Source organism: Trichosurus vulpecula, chromosome 3 (assembly GCF_011100635.1).
Source record: "Trichosurus vulpecula isolate mTriVul1 chromosome 3, mTriVul1.pri, whole genome shotgun sequence".
Classification (NCBI taxonomy): Eukaryota; Metazoa; Chordata; class Mammalia; order Diprotodontia; family Phalangeridae; genus Trichosurus; species Trichosurus vulpecula.
Genome location: NC_050575.1, coordinates 118,376,707 through 118,399,307, shown reverse-complemented (window position 1 = coordinate 118,399,307; position 22,601 = coordinate 118,376,707). Strand labels below are relative to the sequence as shown.

The 22,601-nt window shown below is 40.1% G+C and overlaps 1 protein-coding gene across 1 annotated transcript in view; it reads left to right on the top strand.

The window, feature by feature from the left end:
* Window positions 1-22,601, top strand: part of ASTN2 (astrotactin 2) — a 1,142,502-nt gene that overhangs the window by 736,742 nt on the left and 383,159 nt on the right. Inside the window, exons 14-16 of the mRNA XM_036751653.1 lie at window positions 5,046-5,170; window positions 8,146-8,250; window positions 14,110-14,289. Coding sequence (XP_036607548.1) covers window positions 5,046-5,170; window positions 8,146-8,250; window positions 14,110-14,289 — 410 coding nt within the window. The remainder of the gene's footprint in view (window positions 1-5,045; window positions 5,171-8,145; window positions 8,251-14,109; window positions 14,290-22,601) is intronic.

The window sequence follows — 22,601 nt, the reverse complement described above, 5'->3', positions numbered from 1 at the left end:
TACCCTAGTCCCCCTATCCCTGTGGCCCTCCTAAATCCACACCATATGAAGATTGGTTTAAAGAAAAAGCCATGTTTAGCCTGGAGAAGGAGAAGACTCGGAGGGGACATGGTAGCTTAAAAGCTCTGTTTCGAAAGGCTCTCAAGTGGAAAAGGGATTGCACTTGTCCTGTTTGGCACCAGAGGGTAGAGTCAGGAACAATGAGTGTAAGTCACAGAACAGTAAATTTAGTTTTGATGACAAGAAAAACTTCCTAACAGAGCTTCCCCAAAGTGACATGGTCTGCCTCAATAGACCCGCATCCCTGAAAGTCTTTCAAGTAGATTCCAGGGCAATTTATCAGGTATGCTAGAGTAAAGATTCCATTCAGGTGTGGGTTGGACTAGATGGCCACCAGGCTCCTTTCCAACTCTCAAATTTTGTGATTTTTAAAATTCTATTCTGCTTTGTTTCTCCCTCCTCATCCTCCCCTACCCTTTTTCCCTCTGGCTTTTGGTGCCAAGTCCAACCAGGCCAGCAGGTAGAAGATGCAGTCAGCCTTTCTAGGGTGCTCTTGGGAAGCCTAAAACAAAGTTTTTTTTGGACAAATCCCAGGGAAGAGATCAGGGCTGCCAAGGTTGGCAGAGAAAAGCAAATGGAAAGGAATTTAGAGCCCTCTGCTGGTTGAATCCTAAATTGCAGCTATCTAGATTCTGACTGGATAAAACACCTTTGATGTTCTGTGATATTAAAATGGTTAGTTGGGGTAGTAGCTATTATCACTGACCATAATGATGAAAATAATATCCACCCACATCTATACAGATGTTGTAACTTTATAGGTTACAAAATTCATCCACAAATACTATATCACATGATTCTTAAAACAACTCAAAAGTAGGCAAAGCAAGGCACTCACACAATTCTGCCACCTGTAAGACCTTGGGAGAGTTACTTCACATGCCTAGATCTCAATTTCCTTATTTGATCCATTCCAGTTCTAAATTTTACAATCCTATGATTTACTCCTCATTGTACACAGGAAAAAAAATGTTCTGGATTTGGAGACCAAAGACCTGGCTTCCAATTGTGGCTCTGCTATTTACTATGAGACTTTGCTCAAATTATTTCATTTCTCTTGACCTCACTTCTTCCCCTGTAAAAGGAAAGGGGTTGGACCAGAAGATCTGTAAGATCTTCTGTAGTTCTAAATCTATGGTCCTACCATCCTCATTTACAGATGAAAAAGACCTCAGAGGTCACCTAGTTGAACTCCTTCACTTTACAGATGGAAAATCTGAAGGCCACCAAGGTGAATCCCAAGTAAAAGAGGTGTGAGTATGTAGCTGTAGAGGTAAGAGGGACCTCAGGTCTCAAGTCCAGCTCTCTTGCTTTACAGATGAGGAAAATGAAGCTGAGAAAGGGAGTGTGTCTTTCTCAAAGTTTTGACAGAGTTGGAATTTGTCTCCAGCCTGCTGATTCTCAGGCTTATATCTTTTCTTGTTTGTTTAAATATATGTATTTTAAAAATTACTCTCACATTCAGTAGCTTTGATTCTTTCCACTGCTATATGTTGCTGTAATTAGTTAATCTGAACTATTTTAAACACACACACACACACACACACACACACACACACAGACACACAGACATACACACATACGCGTGTGCGTGCACACACGCGCATGCACGCACACACACCCCATGGCGACCCCAGGCGAGGACTGTCAAATGGCCCAAACAGCAGAGCAGAAGGATCGTCACGCTCTCATTTTGTTCTAGTCCATATGCTCAGACTCTTAATCACCTCTGTGATGGATACCATGCCTCACCATTGATCATTTTCCTTGAAAATGAAATCTGGTTTGAGAATTCTGCCCTGACCCCTAAGGGAGAACCAAACCTTCCTGACTGTAGTGGTTGAAATCAGGGTACTCTTGTGCCAAGGGAGCCACAGCCCATAGAAAGAATGTGACCACGTTCATTCTCAGTTCTCTGCGGCTGCCTTTCAACTTTCTGCGGAACAGGCTTCAAAGGGCTTGTTTTGGTTGTACCTGTTTTGTTTTTTTGCCTGCTTTCATTTTTTCCCATTTTGTTTTTAACTTCAAGGTTGTTTGTGCCAAGTGGAGAAATAGAGCTATAAACATCCCCCTCCCTTTGCTTCTCTCCTCCTCCTTCCCTGAGGCTCCAGAGGCTGGGAGTAATTGCAGCAACCACAGGCAATACTTATACAGGGAAAGTCTATTAGAAGAACAAATTGACTCTTGGCACTCAGGCCTGGGGAGCTGGGGTTCGCAATGAAGATGATGACAAGAATGACAGCTCCCATCTCTGTGGTGTGTGTCTACAGAGTGCATTTTTCACAACAGCCCTGTAAAGTGGTTAGTAAAAGTATTATTATCTCCACTTCACTGATGAGAAAAATGAGGTTTACAAAATTTAAGAGACTTGCTTAAGGTAACAAAGCCACTAAATATCAGAGCTAGAACTCAAATTCAGGTCTCTGTACTCTGTAGTACTCTGCTATGCTGGATATCCTCTCCCATAGATATGATGGAAAGGCCAGCCCAACAAGATTAATAAAGTAAAGGAGCCTCCTATTAGGTATGATGTGATGGATACTAAGAAGGCCACCTTGACTGTGTCAAGTCAACAGGCACTTATGTGCCAGGCACTGCGGAGAGTAAAAACTCAAATTTTGTCCTTGTGGATTTCACCATTTAAGAGGGAGGACAATGCAAACAAGTATGTACAAAACACACATACACAGGATAAATTGGAGATAATATGAGCAGGAAGGCACTAAGATTAAGGAGGACTAGAAAAGGTTTCTTGCAGAAGGATTGATTTTAACTGAGATTTCAAGAAAGCCAGAGAAGGCTAGAGATGACATGAGGAAGGAGAACACTTCAGGAATGGGGGACAGTCAGTGAAAATCACCAAAGGTATTTCATTTGCTCAACAAATATTGAGAGAGGCAACATGGTATAAAGGAGAGACAATTGGCCTCCAAGCCAGGAAGCCCTAGGTTCAAGTCTTGTCTTTGACCCGTGCTGACTGTGTGACTAGGCGAGTTCTGGCCTCTCGGTGGTCTTCTAGGCAATTTTCTGGGGCAGTAAGTCCCAGAGAAGGTGCTGACATGCATTGGTGAGAGAATTTCCTCACTGGGAGTTCTCTACACCAGTAAAATCACAGCTCCAGTCCCTGTCCCAATCCAACAAACATTGAATAAGCACTTACTACATGTCAGGTACTCTGATAGGCCCTAGGAGAGATAGAAACATAAATAAGACATAGTCCCTATGTTTTAAAAGTTTACAGCCTAATAGGGAAGCTTAACGTTCATAGAATTTTGCTTGAAATTCCACCAATAGAAAATCATTCCTTTCCATCCAGTAATTTTAAAGTGAAAATATTCCTGAAAGGAGTAATGTATGAGTTAATAAGAATATGAGCAAGCTTCTTTATGTGACAGAAAATTTCTGAATAGTCTGATAGACTTGGGCCCTGGTGTATCCAATTTATCATGGATTTTTTTACCACTCCTCCGCTCTTTACCATCCATCTGAATCCTATGTTTCCTTCAAGGCAGAATTTAAGTCCTTCCTCATCTAGGAAGACTTTCTTTGCCTTCCTAATTCACAGTTACCTCTTTCTTCTGAACTCTTGTCGCATTTGTGGCCCATACAATCATAGGAACATAGAACTATGGGGTTTGGTGCAAGATGGTACCTTAAAGACAATCAAGCCTTTAGGTATGATGTGATGGATACTAGGAAGGCCACTTTGACTGTGTAAATTTACAGGTGAAGCTACTGGTAGCATAGGAGACTGAGTGCTGGATTTGGAGTCATAAAGAACTGAGCTCAAATCCTACCTCAGAGACTTACTAGCTGTGGGCTCTGGGAAAATCAGGGAACCTCCCTCACCCTGTTTTGTCATCGGTCCAACAGGTTAATAATCCCATCTACCTCACAGGGCTGGTGTGAGGATCAGATAAGATATCACTTTGTAAACCTTAAAGCATATCATAAATGCCAGTTGTCCCTCTCATTACTGAGGCCCACAAAGACGAAGGAACTTTCTCATTGTTACACAAATAGGAAGAAGCAAAGCCAGGATATGAATGTAAAGAGAGGAGTGTCCATGCATGGGTGACCAAGATGCAGAAGGGCCTTTAGACTACACTATACATGAGGATCAATGAAAAGAATGGGAAATGTCTAGCCCAGAGAAGAGAAGACTTAGCAAAGAGCACAATAATTCGCTTCAGTTATTGGGAAGGGCTACTGGGGGGAAGAAGGTGGGGGTGTTGGGGGAAAAGCTGTAGACTTATTCTGCCCAGCCTATAGGGGCAGAATGAAAAGCAGTGCATGGAAGTTGCTTAGGCAGATTTAGGTTCTATATAAGGAAAAAACCCTTAACAGCTGGAGCTCTGCAAATGCATAATAGATTACTTGTAGTGGCCATAGGGTTCCCCTTTCTAGAAGTCTTAAAGCAAAAACTAGTTGACCACTTCTTGGTAGTGCTGTATTGCACACTTTTGTTCAGGGCAAGTTAGTCTAGATATCTTTCTGAGGTGCCTTCCAACTCTGAGGCTCTAATTCCAAATCCAGGATTCTTTCAATACTATGATATATCCCTCATTTGACCCTTATTGTATACTATCTTGCATTGTGGGTTATCTTTTTAAGTGTACATGTCTTGTCTTCCCTACTAGACCTTCCTGTCTTCCTGTGGGGAGGATTTGTGTTAGATATATCTTTGAATCTCCCACAGTGCCTTTTACAAATTAGGCGACCAATACATATTGGGTAGTTAGTTGACTGTAGAAGAGATGGGAAATATCTCTGGAGACAGTATCTCTTCTCTTTGGGGCTCTAAATGAAGCATATTTCAGGCTGCCTTAAAATTGAAGCAAAAGGCACAACTTCCCAAGCCCTGCCAGTTAGCATCAAGAGGTCTACTCTGAGGTCCCATGGTTGTTTAGTCTGGAGCCCTGCCCCCTCTTTCCCAAAGCCTCCTGTTCCACTGCTTTGGAATATATCTCTGCTCCTCTCTGCAGGGAAAACAACTTCATCAAGGATTTTCCCCAGCTGGCTGACGGGCTGATGGTGATCCCACTGCCTGTGGAGGAGCAGTGCCGAGGTGTACTCTCAGAGCCTCTTCCAGATCTCCAGATGCTCACTGGTAAGACCCAATGTCTCTTCCCCTCATCCACCCTCCACACTGTCCCTTCTTTCTCTTCTTAGCCAGTCCTGATCCCTGCTCATTCAGTGACACCTCTTCCTTTGGATATTGTGGGCAGAAGTTCTGTAGAAACTCCATTCCCTAGACATGGTGCCATCCTTGACATAGGGAGAAAAAGCAAATGAAATCTAACTCACATTCCTATAGCACATCAGGGTTTAGAAAGGAAATTCATCATAACAATCCTGTAAAGTAGATACAGTACAAATATCAGCCCCAGTTTTTAAATCAGAAAAATAGGGTTCAGAAGAGGGAAGTGACTTGCCTTGTCTCACACAGCTAATAAATGTCACATCCAGGGGCTCTTTACTCAGTATTCCTCACTTTGATTCCAGTGCTTTTTCACCTCCCTTAAAGGCCTCTGAAACACTTCAAGAAACTTTGACTTCATGTGAAAGTTTGCTTCAGAGCCCGGATCATAGATTTAGAGATATTAGACTTCATCTAGTTTAAACCCCTAATTTTGACAGATGAGGAAACCAAGGCACAGAGAGGATAAGTAACCTGCCTAAGATCCCACAGGTAAGAAGTATCAAAGGCAGGGTTCATATCTAGGTCCTCTCAATTCATATCCAATATTCTTTCCCCTTCACCATTTTGCTTCAGAATCTGAAAAGTTTTCCATTTCCAAGTCTATGTCTTTATTAATTTCTTTGTTAGAATGTTCAGTGTAAAACTGAACAAACAAAAAATCCATCATGGAGTAGAATTTGCATATACTTTAAATCTATTTTACTTCCCCAGAAAACAATTCTATCTTTTCTCTCTTCTTCTCTCTTTGTGCCAAGTTTCTCCATGTCCCCCCCATTATATTGCTGCCTCTCACTTAGAGATCATTCTTTCTACGTTGCCCTTTGTCTCTAAGCTGCTGTAGCTAGGCCCTGTGCAACATGGAAGCTAGGAGCTCTACTGCGTGTTCCCTCTACTGCTGCCCATCATGACACCTCTTAGAAGCTATCCACCATCCTCACCATTATCCCTTGCCTAAATTCACTGCCAGACTCCATGAAGAGGCAGCACCTCTTTTGCAGACGGGGTCATGTGAAGTGAGTTTTCTAAGCCCTACTCTGCTTGCATTGCCCCTTCTTTGCATAGCACTTTACCTCCAAGATTAGCATCCTTGCTAATGCCCAAGAGGGTTTGAAGAAAGTAGATTCCCACTCACATCTGTCATTTCTCTGTCCCTTCCTGCAGTAGGTTCACATGCCCTTGAATCATCTATCTGCCTTCTAAGTTTCAGTAGCATGTTTACATTCTACTTGGAGTGTTTCTGATTCCTAAAGATGGTACCCTGCTGCTTGCTGAGCTTCTGGAATATCTTTCTGACCTCTTACTTATTCCCAGGACTATCTACTCTGCAGACACCAAAGTAGCCAAGAAGGACAAATAAAAGTGGAAGTGTATGTGAGAGGTGTGAGAGAGAATGTATTAATAGAAATGAAATCTTATTAGGATGGACTTCTATGTCAATATATGGAGAACAATAAATAGGAGGCCTCTGTCCATCAATATAAATCACAACCTGTCTATAATGTGAAGTCTTAAGAGAGCTGCCTGAGATGAAAAAAAAAGTTAAATGACATGCCCAGGGTCACACAGGTAGTGAGTTTCAGAACCAGAATTTGAACCTAGGTCTCCTTGACTCAAAGTCCATTACTCTACATATTACAGCATGCTGCCTCTCCCTAATTATTTCTAATGGGTTCTAATAGGGAAAATGTATTTTTTGCTTTACGACATAAAGCAATTGGTATTTTTCGGTACTGAAAGGCTGATAAGGTTAAAAAGGAGTTGAGCATAATGGACCATTTGTCTTGTTTTGTTAACCACAATAATGTCCAAGAAGAAATATATTGATTTAATGATATACTCATTTTAATTTCAGTATCAAATATATTTAAAATGCCAGGTCATCAGGAAACCAGGAGGGAACAGATAATATGCCTTGTTCTTGCCATGTGTCTAGAAATAATAGTGATAATCCCTTTTTATTATTTTATTATTATTGTTATTGTTATTTTGATTATGATTATTATGAATCAAAAGATCCATAATTTCATCAGAATGTGAACTCCCTCCACTAATGCAGATTACAATCCCTCTAAAACTTAGTAGATAATCTTCTTGAATTGTTATGGTGACCATACTTCTGGAGATGAGAGAGGTACCACTCTTTGGCTGTTCCTTAGACAACAGACATAAGTATCATGTGTCTCTAAAGCCAACATGAAGGCTCCACAGCTTCGTAAACCTGCCAGAGTCTATATAACATAGGCAGTGTCTTCTCTGTACCATGTTTAGTTATTGGAGGAAGACTTTTGTATAGGAATAATGATAATTTATTCCATTTTACAACACTTTTGCATTTACAAAACGCTTTAGCATTCTCGATTTCATTTGTTCCTCAATGCCCTTACCCTTGCATCCCAAATGAGGTAGTCAGGTGGCTGTCTCACTATTCCTATTTGATACATGAGGAAATTTGGTTCTGTAGAAATTAAAAGACTTGACAAAGGTCACACAGAGCTGGACTCTTCTCTAGTTGGCTATACAATTCTAGATAAGTCACTTCACTTCTCCATGCCTCAGCTTCCTTATCTGTACAATGAGGTCAGATTTAGTGACTTCCAAAGTCCCTTCCAGCTCTGCCAGTCTGTATTCTAATAACCTGTACTCTAGGATTCTTTTCAGCTCCACCATTCTGTAGTCTAAGGCTTCTTCTAGATTTTAAATTCTATGTTTTAAGGCCCCTTTCATTTCTGACAATCTCTGTTCTAAGTTCCTTCCAAAATTAAACATTTTATGTCCTAAAGTCTCTTCCAGCTCTAGGATCTTACTTCCCTTGTGACTAAAACCTATGCAGGTGTGACTGATACATTTTTCTAATTCTGTGGTCTTTTGCTTTCCTCCCACAGGGGACATCCGATATGATGAGGCAATGGGCTACCCCATGGTCCAGCAGTGGCGAGTCCGTAGTAACCTCTACCGTGTGAAACTCAGCACCATCACTCTGTCTGCAGGTGAGGGCCTCCAACCTGGGAAGTAGAGAGCAATAAAGAAGAGCCATTCTCCTATAGTCCAGATTGGTCCTTAACTGAATGAATATCATGTCTTTCTTTGTTTCATAGTCAAATAAAGCAGTCCTTGGAAGAAACACACATACACACACACACTTTCACCTTTCTATAAAAGGTAGAGACTCATTGAACTGCTATATTAGTATCAATACCAAACCATAGCATGTTATGCTATATCATGCCATACCAAACATACCAATGTAACATAAAAAGCATTTATTCAGTACATACTGTTTGTTTTGGACACTGAATGGGATAAAATTTATATATAAGTCATGGTAGCTACCCTCAAGGAGCTTACAGTCTAATTGGAGGATAACACCAATATTGACAACTATAATATGCAATATTATATAAGTTCTTTATAGAAAGGCAAATTAAATATTATATAATATGTGAGGAGGCCATTTGAGAAGGTGGCATTCAAATTTGGTTTCAAAGGATTAGTATGAATTCAAAAGATAAAGGGGATGGGATATAATTCCAGTTAGATAGATATAATTTCATACACATATGAAATATATACGAATATGAATATACATATATATATATATATATCTGTAAGTGGGGGTGGGAGATGAGAGTGATGTATGATTGGAAGACAAAATAGTCCAGTTGGTTGGGGACATTGAGTACATGAAAGGGAGGAAGATAAGACTGTACAAGTAGGGTATCACCTGATTGTGGTAGGCCCTAAACACCAGGCAGAAGAGTCTGATGTTTACTCACAGGTTTCCTTGTGTTCACTCTATGGTTGAATAGTCAAGCACAGCATTACATGGGAGCATCTCCCCACTCTGTACAATGGTGGGCACATGTGCCTTCTTGTGATGAACAGTCTTGGGGTATGTATACAAACCAAGAAAGTTAGTTCAGGCCAATAGGTCCATCAATTCCCTGAGCTTATGAGGAGGCAAAAGAGATTTAAATTCATAGTCTCTGACTGATTGCACTGCAGTTGGAGAGATAAGGCATGCATATACAAAAGATGTAACTTTACATGATAAGTTCAAATCATGTTTGAGATTTCATGGTTCAGACAACAAGGGCTCCAGGTCATAGAGAACAGAGATTAGTGTTATCTAAAGCCTTCTAAATTATCAAAGTTGGTCCCCTGAGAATGCTGGGCTAATTTCTTGCCTTGCCCATTTTCTATATAGCAACCGCTTTTGCAACATTCCTTTCCATTGAAATGTGTTTGACATAGGGCAGAGGTTCTTAACCATTTTCATTTCACAGAACCCTTTGTTAGACTGCTATAGCCTATGAACTCCTCAGAAAAAGGCTATTTTAAATAATTAAAGGAAACAACAAATTTCAATTTGATGTTAGTGAAAATAAAGATGCATTTTTCTCAACCAAGTTCACAGATAAGTAGTCTACAGATCCTAAGTTAAGAACTCCTGACATAGCAAGACATATGCCATATAGCTAATAGGTATAAAAGAAAATTAGGTGTTAGGATACTTCATTGTCCTATCTACAATTTACTTTCTAGTCGAAAAAATCTCCATATTCTTACCTGCCTCTGTCCATTAGCAAAATAAGATCAGTTGTATATGCTACTGTGTTCTTAGAATGGATAGCTTCATCCATTGATGGTTGTAAAATATTCTGCCTCACCAGCTGAAAGTGATGTATTATGAATCAGCATTATTGGTCTTAATTCTTAACACAATCAATAATCTTTTTAACATAGCCATATTAATTACTTAATGATGTGAATTAATTGATGTGATGTCAGTTGACAGAGAGGGCTGTGTATTAATTAAGTATCCTTTGCCTATGATGGGTGTTTTCCTTCTCCCTGTGTCCCAACTCTACCTCAATCTAAGCTTGGAAATTATATTGCTCCATTTCTGTTAGAGCCACACAGGCACAACTTGCTTTAATTAATTAATAGTTTGGTCCCTGAAAAAGTGCTGTGTAAATCAAATATTTGTAAATTGAATCCTATGCAAAATGCATGAAGGGAGCTTGGTATTTAATGAAAAACTTGAGTGTGGCCTTTTCTATTTATTTCAAGGCTATTTTTATTGCTCTCACAGACAATGACCAAAACCCATCAACACCTTAGTGGATGGTCTTTGTAAAATGTTGTGAGTGAAAAAATTCATTACATAGAGGCTAAAACTCTCTGAACTTATCTAAGCTGATTCCACCCCTAGGCCAAAACTAAACATCTTTCTAGTTTGGTAGAAACTGCCAGTACCTCATCACCTCTCTGCTAGTCTATTGTAATAGCCTTAAAATTGCTTTCCCTTCTTCTTGTCTTTCCCCACTCTGATCAATCCTCCACTCATCTGTCAAACTGACCTTCCTGCGGTGTAGATCTGTCCATGTCATTTCCCTGCTCAACAAACTCAAGTGAGTCCCTATCACTTCAAGGATTAAATATAAACTTTTCAGTTTGGCATTTCAAAGCCTTCACAACCTAGTTCTTTCTTACTTCTCTAATCTTCTCACATTTAACTCCTCTCCTCACAATCTGCAATCCAGCTATACTAGCCAAATTGCTGTTCTTAACTCAAGAAACTCTATCTACTGATGTGGTGCTTTGCACCAGCTGGCTACCTTGCCTGGAATGGTTTTCTTCCTCAGTTCCACCTCAAAGCTTGGCTGGCTTCCTTCAAGATTCACCTCAAATCTCACCTTCTTCAAGAGGCCTTTCTCTAGCCTTCTACTACTAATGCCTTCCCTCTGAAATTAGCTTACATTCACATGGCATATATCTTGCAGACACAGTGTTATTTGCGTGCCATCTTCTTCATTGAAATGAGATGTTCTTGAGGGCAAGGACTGTGTTTTTTTCTTTCTTTGTATCTGTAGCACTTGGCACACTGCCTAGCACATAACAGATGCTTAATAAATCCATGTTGACTCAATATTACTTCTGACCCAGGAATAATTTTTTTAATTATTCATTCAATTTGCACTTTGTATAGACTTTGTACATGGCGCCGTGTTGGATGTTATGGAGCATACAAAAGAGTATGAGATATGATCCCTGATGTCGAGGAGTTTACAGTTTAATTGGGGAGACAAGATAGGGGTACATTCAATTCAATTTAATTCAACAGGCATTTATTGTGCACCATGCTATGCGATAGGTACTGTGTTAAGTGCTGAAGATAAAAAGACATAAACAAAAATGTCCCTGCTTTCAGGGAACTTCTAGTGTATTGGCAAGGAAAAAATTGTACACAAACAAGTACATAGAAAATACATTCAGAATAAGTAAGGATGAGGGAAAACCTTTTGTGGGAGGTAACACCCAAAAGACACTGGAGACAGATCTAAAAAGGGAGAGCATAATGGACATGGGCACAGCCTTTGCCAAATCACAGGAACAGGAAATGAAATGTCCTGTATGGGAATCAGCAGCTTGGTATAGGAATAGGGAATAGGTTAGCTTGGTAAAGTCTGAGGGGAAGTAATATATAATCAGCTTGGAAAGAGAGTTTGGGGCCAGATTGGGAAGTGCTTCAAATGCCAAACTGAAGAGTTTGTTTTCTATCCTAGAAGAAATATGATTCTTGTGCAGGGGAGGGACATTAAATCCTGTGCTGAAGAGTTATGATATAAGACAACATTACCAGAGAAATCACAAGGCAATATATGATTAAGTAGTAAGCAGATGATACAGACACTGAGTTTTATAAGTTCAGTGGGGGAGATTTCTGTGGGTAGAAAAGGCATCTCTTATTTTTAAAGGTGTATTGTTGTTGGTTTAATTTTTTATTTTATATCATATTCATTTCCCTGTATGCTTCTTCCCCCCTTCCTTTTATCCATCAATGGCATCACTAGCCAGCAAAACTTCCTTTGTAATAACAATTTAAAAAAATTTAGGAAAACCAACCTATGTTTGAAAGTCTATGCAATATGCCACATTCAGAGTGCCCTCCCTTCCTACCCCACCCCAACCTCACACCAGTAGCTTCAATGAGTAAAGGAAAGAAGTGTATCTTCTTATTTCTTTTCTAGGGTCAAACTTGGTCATTCTAATTGAATTCCACATCTGTGTTGGTTTTTAAATCACAATAATTTGGAAAGGCTTCCTTAAAGAGCTGGGACTTGAGATGGACCTTGATTGATAAGGACAGGATATAAGAGAGGAAGAATTCCAGTCAGGTCTTGAGCAAGGGGAAGGGAGGCTGGAAAGCACAACACATACAATGAATGATTCACCTTTCACTGGAGTCTGAGACTTTAAGTTGCAGAGGCCTACATATGTGGCCGTGAATTGGTAGAGGAAAATTCTTCATGCAGTAGCTTCCTATACCAATGAAATCATCTGTAGCCTCCTATAACTGGAACAGAGCACCTTTGTTTTTTGATCACTAGGAAGAAAGGTTAGAACCTTATTGCCGAGAATCTTGAAAACTACTATAACACATAAGGATTTTATTCTGTCAGCAGTGGGGAGACATTGAAAGTTTGGGACCAAAGAGATGATGTGATGAAAGTGACATTTGGGGCAGTTTTCTCTGGTAGTGGATCATAGGATGTATTTGAAGAGGGAGAGATCCATTCTAGAGTTGCTACTGTGTCTAGATAATGAGAGGTAGCATGGCATGGTCATAGAGTGGTTGTATCTGGAGTCAGGAAGATCTGAGTTCAAATCTAAGGTGGGACAATAGCTATGTGACCATTAGAGAAATCAGTTAGTTTCCCATCTGTAAAATGGGGATAATAATACCTGTATTATCTACCCTACAAGGATAGTTCAAATAAGAGGAGATATATACAGCAGGAGGAGAAGAAATTACATAGCCCTTTGAAAATGTTAAATTTTCACATAAATATCATTCAAAAGGCATTATAGCATAGTAAAGAGTGATCCTTGGAGTCAGTAACACTTTAACTCTGACATGTACTGGCTATAAGATCTTAGTTAAGTCACTTCCCTGTGCCCTAAGTCAGTCTCCAAATTATAAGTCACAGAAGAGTTTCTAATCTGAATTGGTAAAGGAATCTCCTCACCAGGAGTTCACTATCACTATACTATACTGGATCCAAAAAAGGGTTTGTATTCTTGTTCCTGTTGCTATAGGGTGATAGCAGTAGATATGGAGAGGCGAGCATGGATGCTGAAAACATTTCCAAGGAAGGATCAGTAGGCTGTGATAAATTATTGGATGTTGGGGATGCAGGAGGAGTAGTCAAATAGGGCTGAGATTTTGCACTTAGTTGACTAAGAGGATGAGGACAGTGTTCACAGCAGCCTTCTCACTGGTCAGTAAAGACCTTCATCTTTGAACATCATTTAGCATTTTTGTTTTGAAACTCTAATGCACTTTAAGCCTCACAGAATTTAGAGCTAGAAGAGACCTTGGAATTAATTTATTGAGACCAAGTGAAATTAAATAACTACCCCAAGGACACACAGGTAGTAAGTAGCAGAGTAAAGATTTGAACCCAGGTCCTCTGGCTCCAATCCATCATTCTTTCCACTAAATCATATTGATTCTTATTACTTTATATTACTAATTACCTGTGTTTGTACATTGGTATTTCCCTACTAGTTCTTTGAGGATAGAGACTTCCATTTTCAAACGTTATCTCTTCCAGTGCCTGGCATAGTACTCTGCATATAATAGGTGCTTAAATTAATGCCCCTTCAGTAAAATAATGAATGAATGAAGCTGATGGCTTCTTTCCTTCACTGTCTTTCATAGGGATAGTTTAAATATCTACTGGAACCTAATTTGTTCACAACTGTTAAATGACTCAACTGACATCTCACTGGTCTGGTGGCTCTGACCTGGTTGCCTCTTGTGTGCTCACCTCCTTGTCCAGGATTCACTAACATCCTGAAGATTCTCGACAAAGAGAGCAGCCGGGAGGAGCTACTGTCCTTCATCCAGCATTATGGCTCACACTACATTGCAGAAGCCTTGTATGGCTCTGAGCTTACCTGCATCATCCACTTCCCCAGCAAGAAAGTCCAACAGCAGCTATGGCTCCAGTATCAGAAAGGTAAGGTGAGCTCTGAACATGTGGCAGGATCCAGGGAAAGGGAATGCCGTTTCCTGCTTGGTTTGCCCTTTGTGCTTTCTCACAGCCTATCAACCCAGTTACTTAACTCAGCTTGGGAAAATGTGACCCCAGAAAGGATTAGAGAAAGGAGAAGATTTTGGAGCCCACCTGGCTCAGCAGAAAGAATAGTAGGGTCATTGCTTTTCCATCTGTGTGGCCTCAACTAAGTCACTTCCTGTCTCTGGAGCTCAGTTTTCTGTTTCTGTAAAAGTAGGAGTAGGTGATCATTTAGATGCCTTCTAGTAACAACCCTTTTATTTTGATATGTTTGTGAATAAGTACTATGCTTTCCAACTCTTTTCTAGTCCTTGTCCAACTACTGATTAACTGTCTAACATTGGGAAGCTTGCTTAATCTCTCTGGCCCTGTTTCCTCATCTCTAAAAGAAAGGGCTTAGTCTAGAAATCTTTAACAATTCCAACATGCTATGAGTTCTGTCTCAGTCCTAGCACTTCTGCAACTTTGATCTTCTCTAATGTATATCTGCTGTTCTCCTGTCTCATCTGAACTCTGCTCATGGTTTTAACTGAATGTGGGGGCAGAATGGGTTTCATTGATACCTTTCCCCTCCTAATTCTATTCTCTCTCCAAACACACACACACACACACACACACACACACACACACACACACACACACACACACATTGATACCTTTCCCCTCCTAATTCTATTCTCTCTGCAAACACACACACACACACACACACAGCCCTCTAGGTTCTCCCAAAAAAGAACTGTGATGATTTCATCATCTTAAAAGAAAGGGACAACAAACCTGAAATTTTACCTTTAGTCTCCTTATATTTTTTTCAACCCCCTTGCCCTAAGGGAATGTCACATGATTCTAGGAAGCATCCTGGTACAGTGGAAAATATTTTGGATTTGTAGTCAGAGGAAAGAGTTCAGATTTTGGATCTGTTACCTATTCTCTATGTGACCAAGTCATCCAACCCCTGTTTATATCCATCTGCAAAATGAAGAGGTTGAAGGAGAGTACTTCCAGACTAAATGTATGATTCAGTGATGATCTCCTTTCCTGATGTGCTGGTAAAATTGATTATTCACCTAGACTGGGAGTCAGGAGACATGGCTTCTAGGCCTGGCTCTACTGTTAGCTCGCTGTGTGACCTGGGCAAGTTACTTAACCTCCAAGACATCATCTGGAAAAGAGAGAGTTTAACATATACCCTGCCTGCTTCCCAGAACAAGATCAATCAGTCAGTATTTATTAGGTGCCTGCCATGGTGGGAGGGATATAATTAAAAGGAATGAAACAATTTCCATTTCCCATGAGTTTGCATTTCAGTGTGGAAGGTGAAAAAATACACACACACACACACACACATATTATATATATATGTATATGTATGTATGTATGTGCATAGCAAAAAATATATATAAAGTTAATAAATGCAAACAAACACAAAGTAGTGAAATACAAGGTAGTTTGGGAGGGAGGACACTAGCATTTAAGGGGGATCAGGGAAGTCTTCTTGCCAGCTATGGTGCTTGAACTACACCTTAAAAGAAGAGAAGGGTCCCATATGAGGTGAAGGTAAGGAGGGAGGGTCTTCCAGGGATGGGGATGGCCAGAGTAAAAGCAATGGAAACAAAAGATTCAATATCGTATGTGAGGAACAGAGGGAAGGATTGTTTGGCAGGATTTCAGAGCAAAAAAGTCTTGAAAGATAGGTTGGGACTAGGTTGTATAGGGCTTTAAAAGGTAAACAGAGGAATTTAATATTTTATATAAGAGACATTGGGAAGCCACCAGAGTTGTTTAAGTAGAAGACTCACAGGGTCAGATATGTGCTTCAGGAAAATTAGTTTTTGTGCAGGGTGTAGGTTGGACTGGAGTGATGAGAGAATTGAGACAAATGAGATAAATTATGGGATGGCACCTTAGAAAAGTTATTTTATAGTAATAAATTTAATATTAATTCAATCAGTCAGTCAATAAACCAACTCTGTCAGGCACTGTGCTAAGTGCTCGGATCCTGCCCTCAAGGAGATCACAGTTTAATGGGAAAAGCTGTTATTTATTAGCATAGTGGAAAGAATGCCAGATTCAGAATCAAGAGAGACCTGGATTAAAATCTTAACTGACATCATATGACTCTGAGCAAATCACTTTGTCTTTCTGTGACTTCATCTGGAGCATGGGTATAATACTTAACATTTCTATTTTATAGGGTTATTATGAGAAAAATGTTTTCTAAGTCTTGAAACACTAGAGATATATGAGTTGTCCTTATCAGCTCTAAGGAGAGGTCCTCTGTGGCATATGGGAGCCAGGGAAGGATCATAAATAACATCCCCCCCCTAGAGTTAGCCTAGTCTGACTCAGCCTAACATTGTACCTCAAAACCCCAGACTTTTCTCCTCTCCCCCTATATACACTAAGTCACCCACAATTCAGACTCAGAATTGGCTCTTGGAAACAGATACTACCTGATATCAGATTGTCCCCATACCCAAGGTCAGTGGAGCTCCCTTCCTTCCCTCTCCCCCACCCCCAATCCCACATCCCTGAAAGCTGTGGGTGACTTGGAGAGGTTTATAGAAGTGTGACACATAATTGAGCTGTCTGGGAATAGCTTCGTTTTATAGCTGTGACAATGACAGTCTTTAAAGAAGTGTATTAAATCAATAGAAGACTCATTGAGCTACACTATAAATAACGAGACACATCATTAAACAGGGCAATAAACTTCAGGACTTTGAAGTAATACAATTAGGTTATGTTTATAAAAACTATGGTATCACTGTAGCCATCCAGGAACTTATTTGTCTCATTCCTGTTCAGGGCTGAGACATTTCTTAGATTTTTTTCCTCCTCCTCCTCTTTGGCTACCTTAAGCTCCTTGACTGTGTTTCTAATCACACTGCTGCCTCCAGCTCTCTCCTTCTCCCTACTCCCCCCACCCACACATACACACATACAGTCATTCTTAGAAGGATCTCAATTTGGGAAGGTAAGTCTGGAATATATGATAGCACTTTGAGGAGTATCAGTTTGGCTGAGTAGAGTAGAAAGAACATTGCGCTATGAATCAGGAGACCTGCCACTTCCTGTGTGACCTTGGACAAATGTCCTCTCTGGACTTTAGTTTCCTCCTCTGTAATGGGGTCATGAAGAGTCAGACATGACTTAAAATGACTGAACAGCAACAAAAGCTAGAAGAGACATTGGAAATATTCTCTCTTCGTGATCCCATTTGGGGTTTTCTTGGTAAAGATACTAAAGTGGTTTGCCATTTCCTTCTCCACCTCATTTTACAGATGAGGAAACTGAGGCAAATAGGATTAAGTGACTTGCCTAAGGTCACAGAGCTGAGTGTCTGAGGCCAGATTTGAACTCAAGAAGATGAGTCTTCCTGTTTCTAAGCCCAGTGCCCTATCCACTGTGCCACCTAGCTCTTGGATGTCTATGAATCTATGAAGACAAATTAGGTGCAGAGCTTCTGGCATCTGGGAGCACAGAAGAAAAATTGTGCTGACTGCACAACTTTGCTTGACTGTGGATGCTGTCTCCATTAGCAGTTATGAAGTAGAAAGAACACAGAATTTAGGGTTACAACTTGAGTTTGAATTCCTTGCCTAGGTAAGCTGGTAAACCTCTCTAGGGTTCAGTTTTCTCATCTGTAAAATGATGAGGTTGGATTAAATGATGTTTAAGGTCCCTTCCAACTCTGAATCCCTTGATCTTAAACCCAAAAAAGTTTCTTTCTATTGATCTCATTCCACTCAGTACTTCTAAGTTTCAACTGCTAACTCATGAAACCTACCTTAACCTACCTTAAAACCCCCATGGTGATATAATTGGGGCACACCTATCAGAAAGACATAAAGAGTTCTTTCTCTCACCCTTCTACATCCTATATTCACTATTGGTGGAGGATGAGGCTAAATACATTCAAATTAACCAACTGTTTTGGTATTCTGAAGTTTCAGCTCTTTTCTCTTGGAGAAAGTGATTATCAAGACTTTTCCAGTGGAGGAATGTTCCAGTATCTTTGTTCTGCCAGGTGTCTGCAAAAGATCTTATTACTGCTTTTGAAAAGGCTTAAGGAGAGAAAGAGAAGAAAGACAGAGGAGGAAAGAAACAGGGACAAGGAACAAGAGAGAAGCAAAGAAGAGGCAGTTGGGAACAGAGAGGGGCAAGGAAGAGAAACAGAGGGACTATGCTAGAGATAGAGACAGAGACAGGGAGAAACATTCACTTATGTGTGTATTCCCATCTTTTCCAAACTGTAGAGAACTGAGTACTTCATAATCTCTTTGCAGAGAGCATTCTACTGCTGCATTCTGTCATACTCTTGAGCCTCCAGCCAGAAAATCAGCTGCATATCCTTACAGATGTCTCTACTTCCAAAAAGTATTTTATCTCTCTTATAATTTCCCAAGTCTGTCTCAGGGACTGAATTCCTGCATTTCCATTTGAATTGCAATGAAGTTTTCAATGTGGGCTGGAATGCTCACCAACCAGTGTTCACAGAGTTAGGGCTATTTGTAAGTCAGCACTGGGACAGAAGCAAAGGAGAGAATGAAACATCATCTACCTTTCTAGGAGAGACATTGACTTTGAGAAACTTCCCAGGAGGTTCTGCTCCAAGATCAGTGAATCAGACTTAGAAAGGGTTCAAGGTCTAGAACCCCTAAAGAGTTTTGCTAGCAAAGGTCATTTCTGCTTAACCAAAAATTTAAGCTACTAGGGATAAGCCAGGAAGACTTTTGAAAATAATTATTTAGATTTTGGTAAGGGAAGGAATGCAAATGACTCTAATTTGTTATTTTAGGAGTCATTCTTTCATTTAACAAACATTTACTAAGTGCCTATTCCATGCAAAAGACTTTGATAGGTCCTGGGGGAGAAGGTGGAGGAAGTTATGAAGATTAGATAAGATAGTTATGGTAGTAAAGGATTCAGAACATGAAGGGATATTGGAGATCATCTATTTCAACCCTTCTTATTATAGATGAAGAATCCAAGACCCCAGGGAAGTTAAGGGACCTCATTATGATCTTCATCACCATAATAACTAATATCTATAGAGATATTTAGATACAAACATCATTAAAGGTATTGTCTCCTTGGCTCCTTAGAACAGACCTGGGGTATTAGGTAGTACATGTATTATTACTCTTTGTAAAACAAGGAGTTTTATAACTCAGGAAAGAGACTCAGAAAAATTCAATGACTTGTCTGATATCAGCCAGCTAGTAAATGGCAGGTCTCAGATTTGGACTTCTGACTTTCAGCCCTTCCAATCTTGCAGCTTCCCTCAGGGAATTTACTGTGGAATTGAGGGATAAAGCACAAACACAGTTGATTTTTGTTGAAGGTCTGGGGACAACTAATGGTTGATTAAGACAGGATCGATAGGTAGAGCCAGTCAACTTCTTCAGCAACAGGGAAAGACAGTACAATATGTAGTTAATTAAGCATACATACTCCCACAGGACTGCCATTTCTCCTAGATGAAAATAGAAAAAAATATTCCCAATTTTAGATTGTTCCCATCTGTAGCAGAACTTCCGAGTCCAGTCCTCATAAATCTTAATGAAGAAGAACAACAGGGAGCTCTTTTTTCAGGGGTTCTTAACTAGGATCTATGAAATTGTTTAGATAGATCAATAGATAGATCGGTAGATAGAGAGACAAGCAGGCAGACAGGCAGGCAGACAGATAGATACAAATTATTGGGGGGGGGCAGGGTTAAGAAGCTCTACTTTAGGTTATGGCTTCAAATCTAGTGGTCATTTTCCTTCCTGATTCTGACTTCGGCCTCTTTTGACTTGAGAGGGTTAAGGAAAGCTAACGTGTGGGATCAGGACTTCCAGTGTTTGTAAGGGGTAGTGGAAGGGAAGCAGACATCAAAGGCCCACTGATCACCCAACTCAATCTGTTCCCTCACACCTTGACCTGGGATTTATTATTTCACATGGTCTTTGGATTTTTATTTTGTTTTGTTTTTTCCCCATAATTTCTTAGACCCATACATCTCTTTTCTCACTGTGTTACATATTTCTGATGTAGTGGACTTGGGTCAGTGAGAGTGAGTGAACAAGAAAGAACAGAGGATAAGAAAACCAAGTAATAACCTTGCATGTAGCAATAACAGTTTAAACTTAAGTTGTCTGAAAAAATATGCTGCACAGGCTGTATTGGCATATGTGAAATATATGCAAATTATATGTAGATACATGCATGGTATTGATATTTCTACACATCTTACACACCTGCATGTGGCAGAGTAAGAATGTCTCCAAATCAAGGTCTCAGCCTTTGCAAAGTTTAGTCATCTTGCTAACCTTTTGAAGACCTTTCTGCTGTGTTATCATTATAATCACAGAGCCCAAACCAAACATGTCAGGGCTGTAGTTTATTTTCACAGGATCATAGAATCTCAGAGTTTACAAAGGAGTTCAGAGGATGTAGAGGCACCTGAATGAGAATCCTATGCCACCCCAACAAATGGTTATATGGCCTTCAAGCCTCTGTATATACACTTCCATTGATGGAGAGCTCACTATCCCAATGTCCACTTCAGGACAGCTCTCATTGTGTACAGAATTTCAGAGTTGGGAGGGGTCTCAGAAATAATCTAGTCTAACCCATATCATCAAAAAGATACTTATTACATAGCTGACAAGAATCATCTAGCCCAGAGGTGGGGAACCTGGAGCCTCGAGGCCACATGTGGCCTTCTAGGTCCTCAAGTATGGCCTTTTGACTGAATGCAAACTTCACAGAACATATCCCTTTAATAAAGGGATTTGTTCTGGAAAACTTGGACTCAGTCAAAAAGCTGTACCCAAGGACCTAGAAGGCCACATGTGGCCTTGAGGCCACAGGCTCCCTACCCCTGATCTGGCCTCTGCCTGAAGACTTCAAATGAAGGAAAATTCACTACCTTCTGAAACAGAACCTTTTGCTTTTGAACAGCTCTAATTGTTTAGAAGCCAAAAGTTGTTTATAACTTCCACCCATTGCCCCTAGTTCTGCCTTGTCCTAGAACCAAAGAGAACTAGGTTAAACCTTCTTCCATGTAGCAGTTATCATGTCTCCCTGGGCCTTCACTTTTCCAGAATAAACATTCCCCTCCCCAGTACCTTCAGAATGCTCAGGTTTTCATAGTCTAGGTTTTTGAGTCACCTCATGATTTTGGTTATCTTCCTAAATGGTTCCAGCTCACCAAAATCCTTCCTATAACATGTAGCCTCTAGAACTGAGTATGTTACTCCAGATGTAGTCTGATCAAGGAAAATCAGAATAGTGTGTGTGTGTGTGTGTGTGTGTGTGTGTACTTGCCTAAAAGATTTTTTTTATGGAGAACTCACATAGGGCAAGCACTCGTATCGTGGTCAGAAGTGATATAAGGACACTCTCAAGGTCTCAAGAACTTTGGAATTGATTGTTTGACATGGGAGACACTAGCATAGGACCACCCAGCATGGCATGCCCACATCAGAGAAAGGGCTGTGCCCTGTGAGCAAGCAGAATTGAAGTAGCTCAAAAGAAATGCAAGAGGCGCAAATTTAGAGAATCCACCCCAAATGTTCACATGGACTATTTGTGCCCAACCTGTGGTAGAGTATTCCAAGTTCATATTTGTCTAATTAGCCACAGTTGAATACATTTTAACTTGACTCTAACAAAGTGTTGTTATTTTGGTCCTCTTTGAGAATGAAGGACAACAACCTATATGTATATGCACGCAAACACACACATACACATAACCTAACCCCAGATCATGAAAAGTCAGACATGACTGAAATAAATGAACAACAACAAAAAAGATAGATATGAAGCTAAGACTTTATATGAATTAAGTAGAAACACTCTACTAGGAATTTGGAGACATGGGTTCTGAGTTCCAAGTTTGCATAGCAAAGTTGTGATCTTGAGTAAGTTACTTTTTCTCTTTCTCTGAGATTTGATTGCTTCCTCTGTGAAAGGAAAAGGTCCCTGATAGTTCTAACAGTGATTTGGAGAATCATGCTATGAGAGAATATCAAGTTGTAGCAGGCAGGAAATAAAGAATTCCAATTTCCTGTGTGTGACTGAACATAGGCTAGTGTGCTTCACTTTACACAATAGATGTATTCCATAGAAGGTTTCTGTAAATTAAACCCTGTCTTTACACTGATTGACAATGTAATTTCAGAGATGTTTTATCATTACTTTAGTGATATTCAGTTTGAAATGGTGCCACTTTAATCTTGAGTTTCTCTTCTTGTTACCCTCCT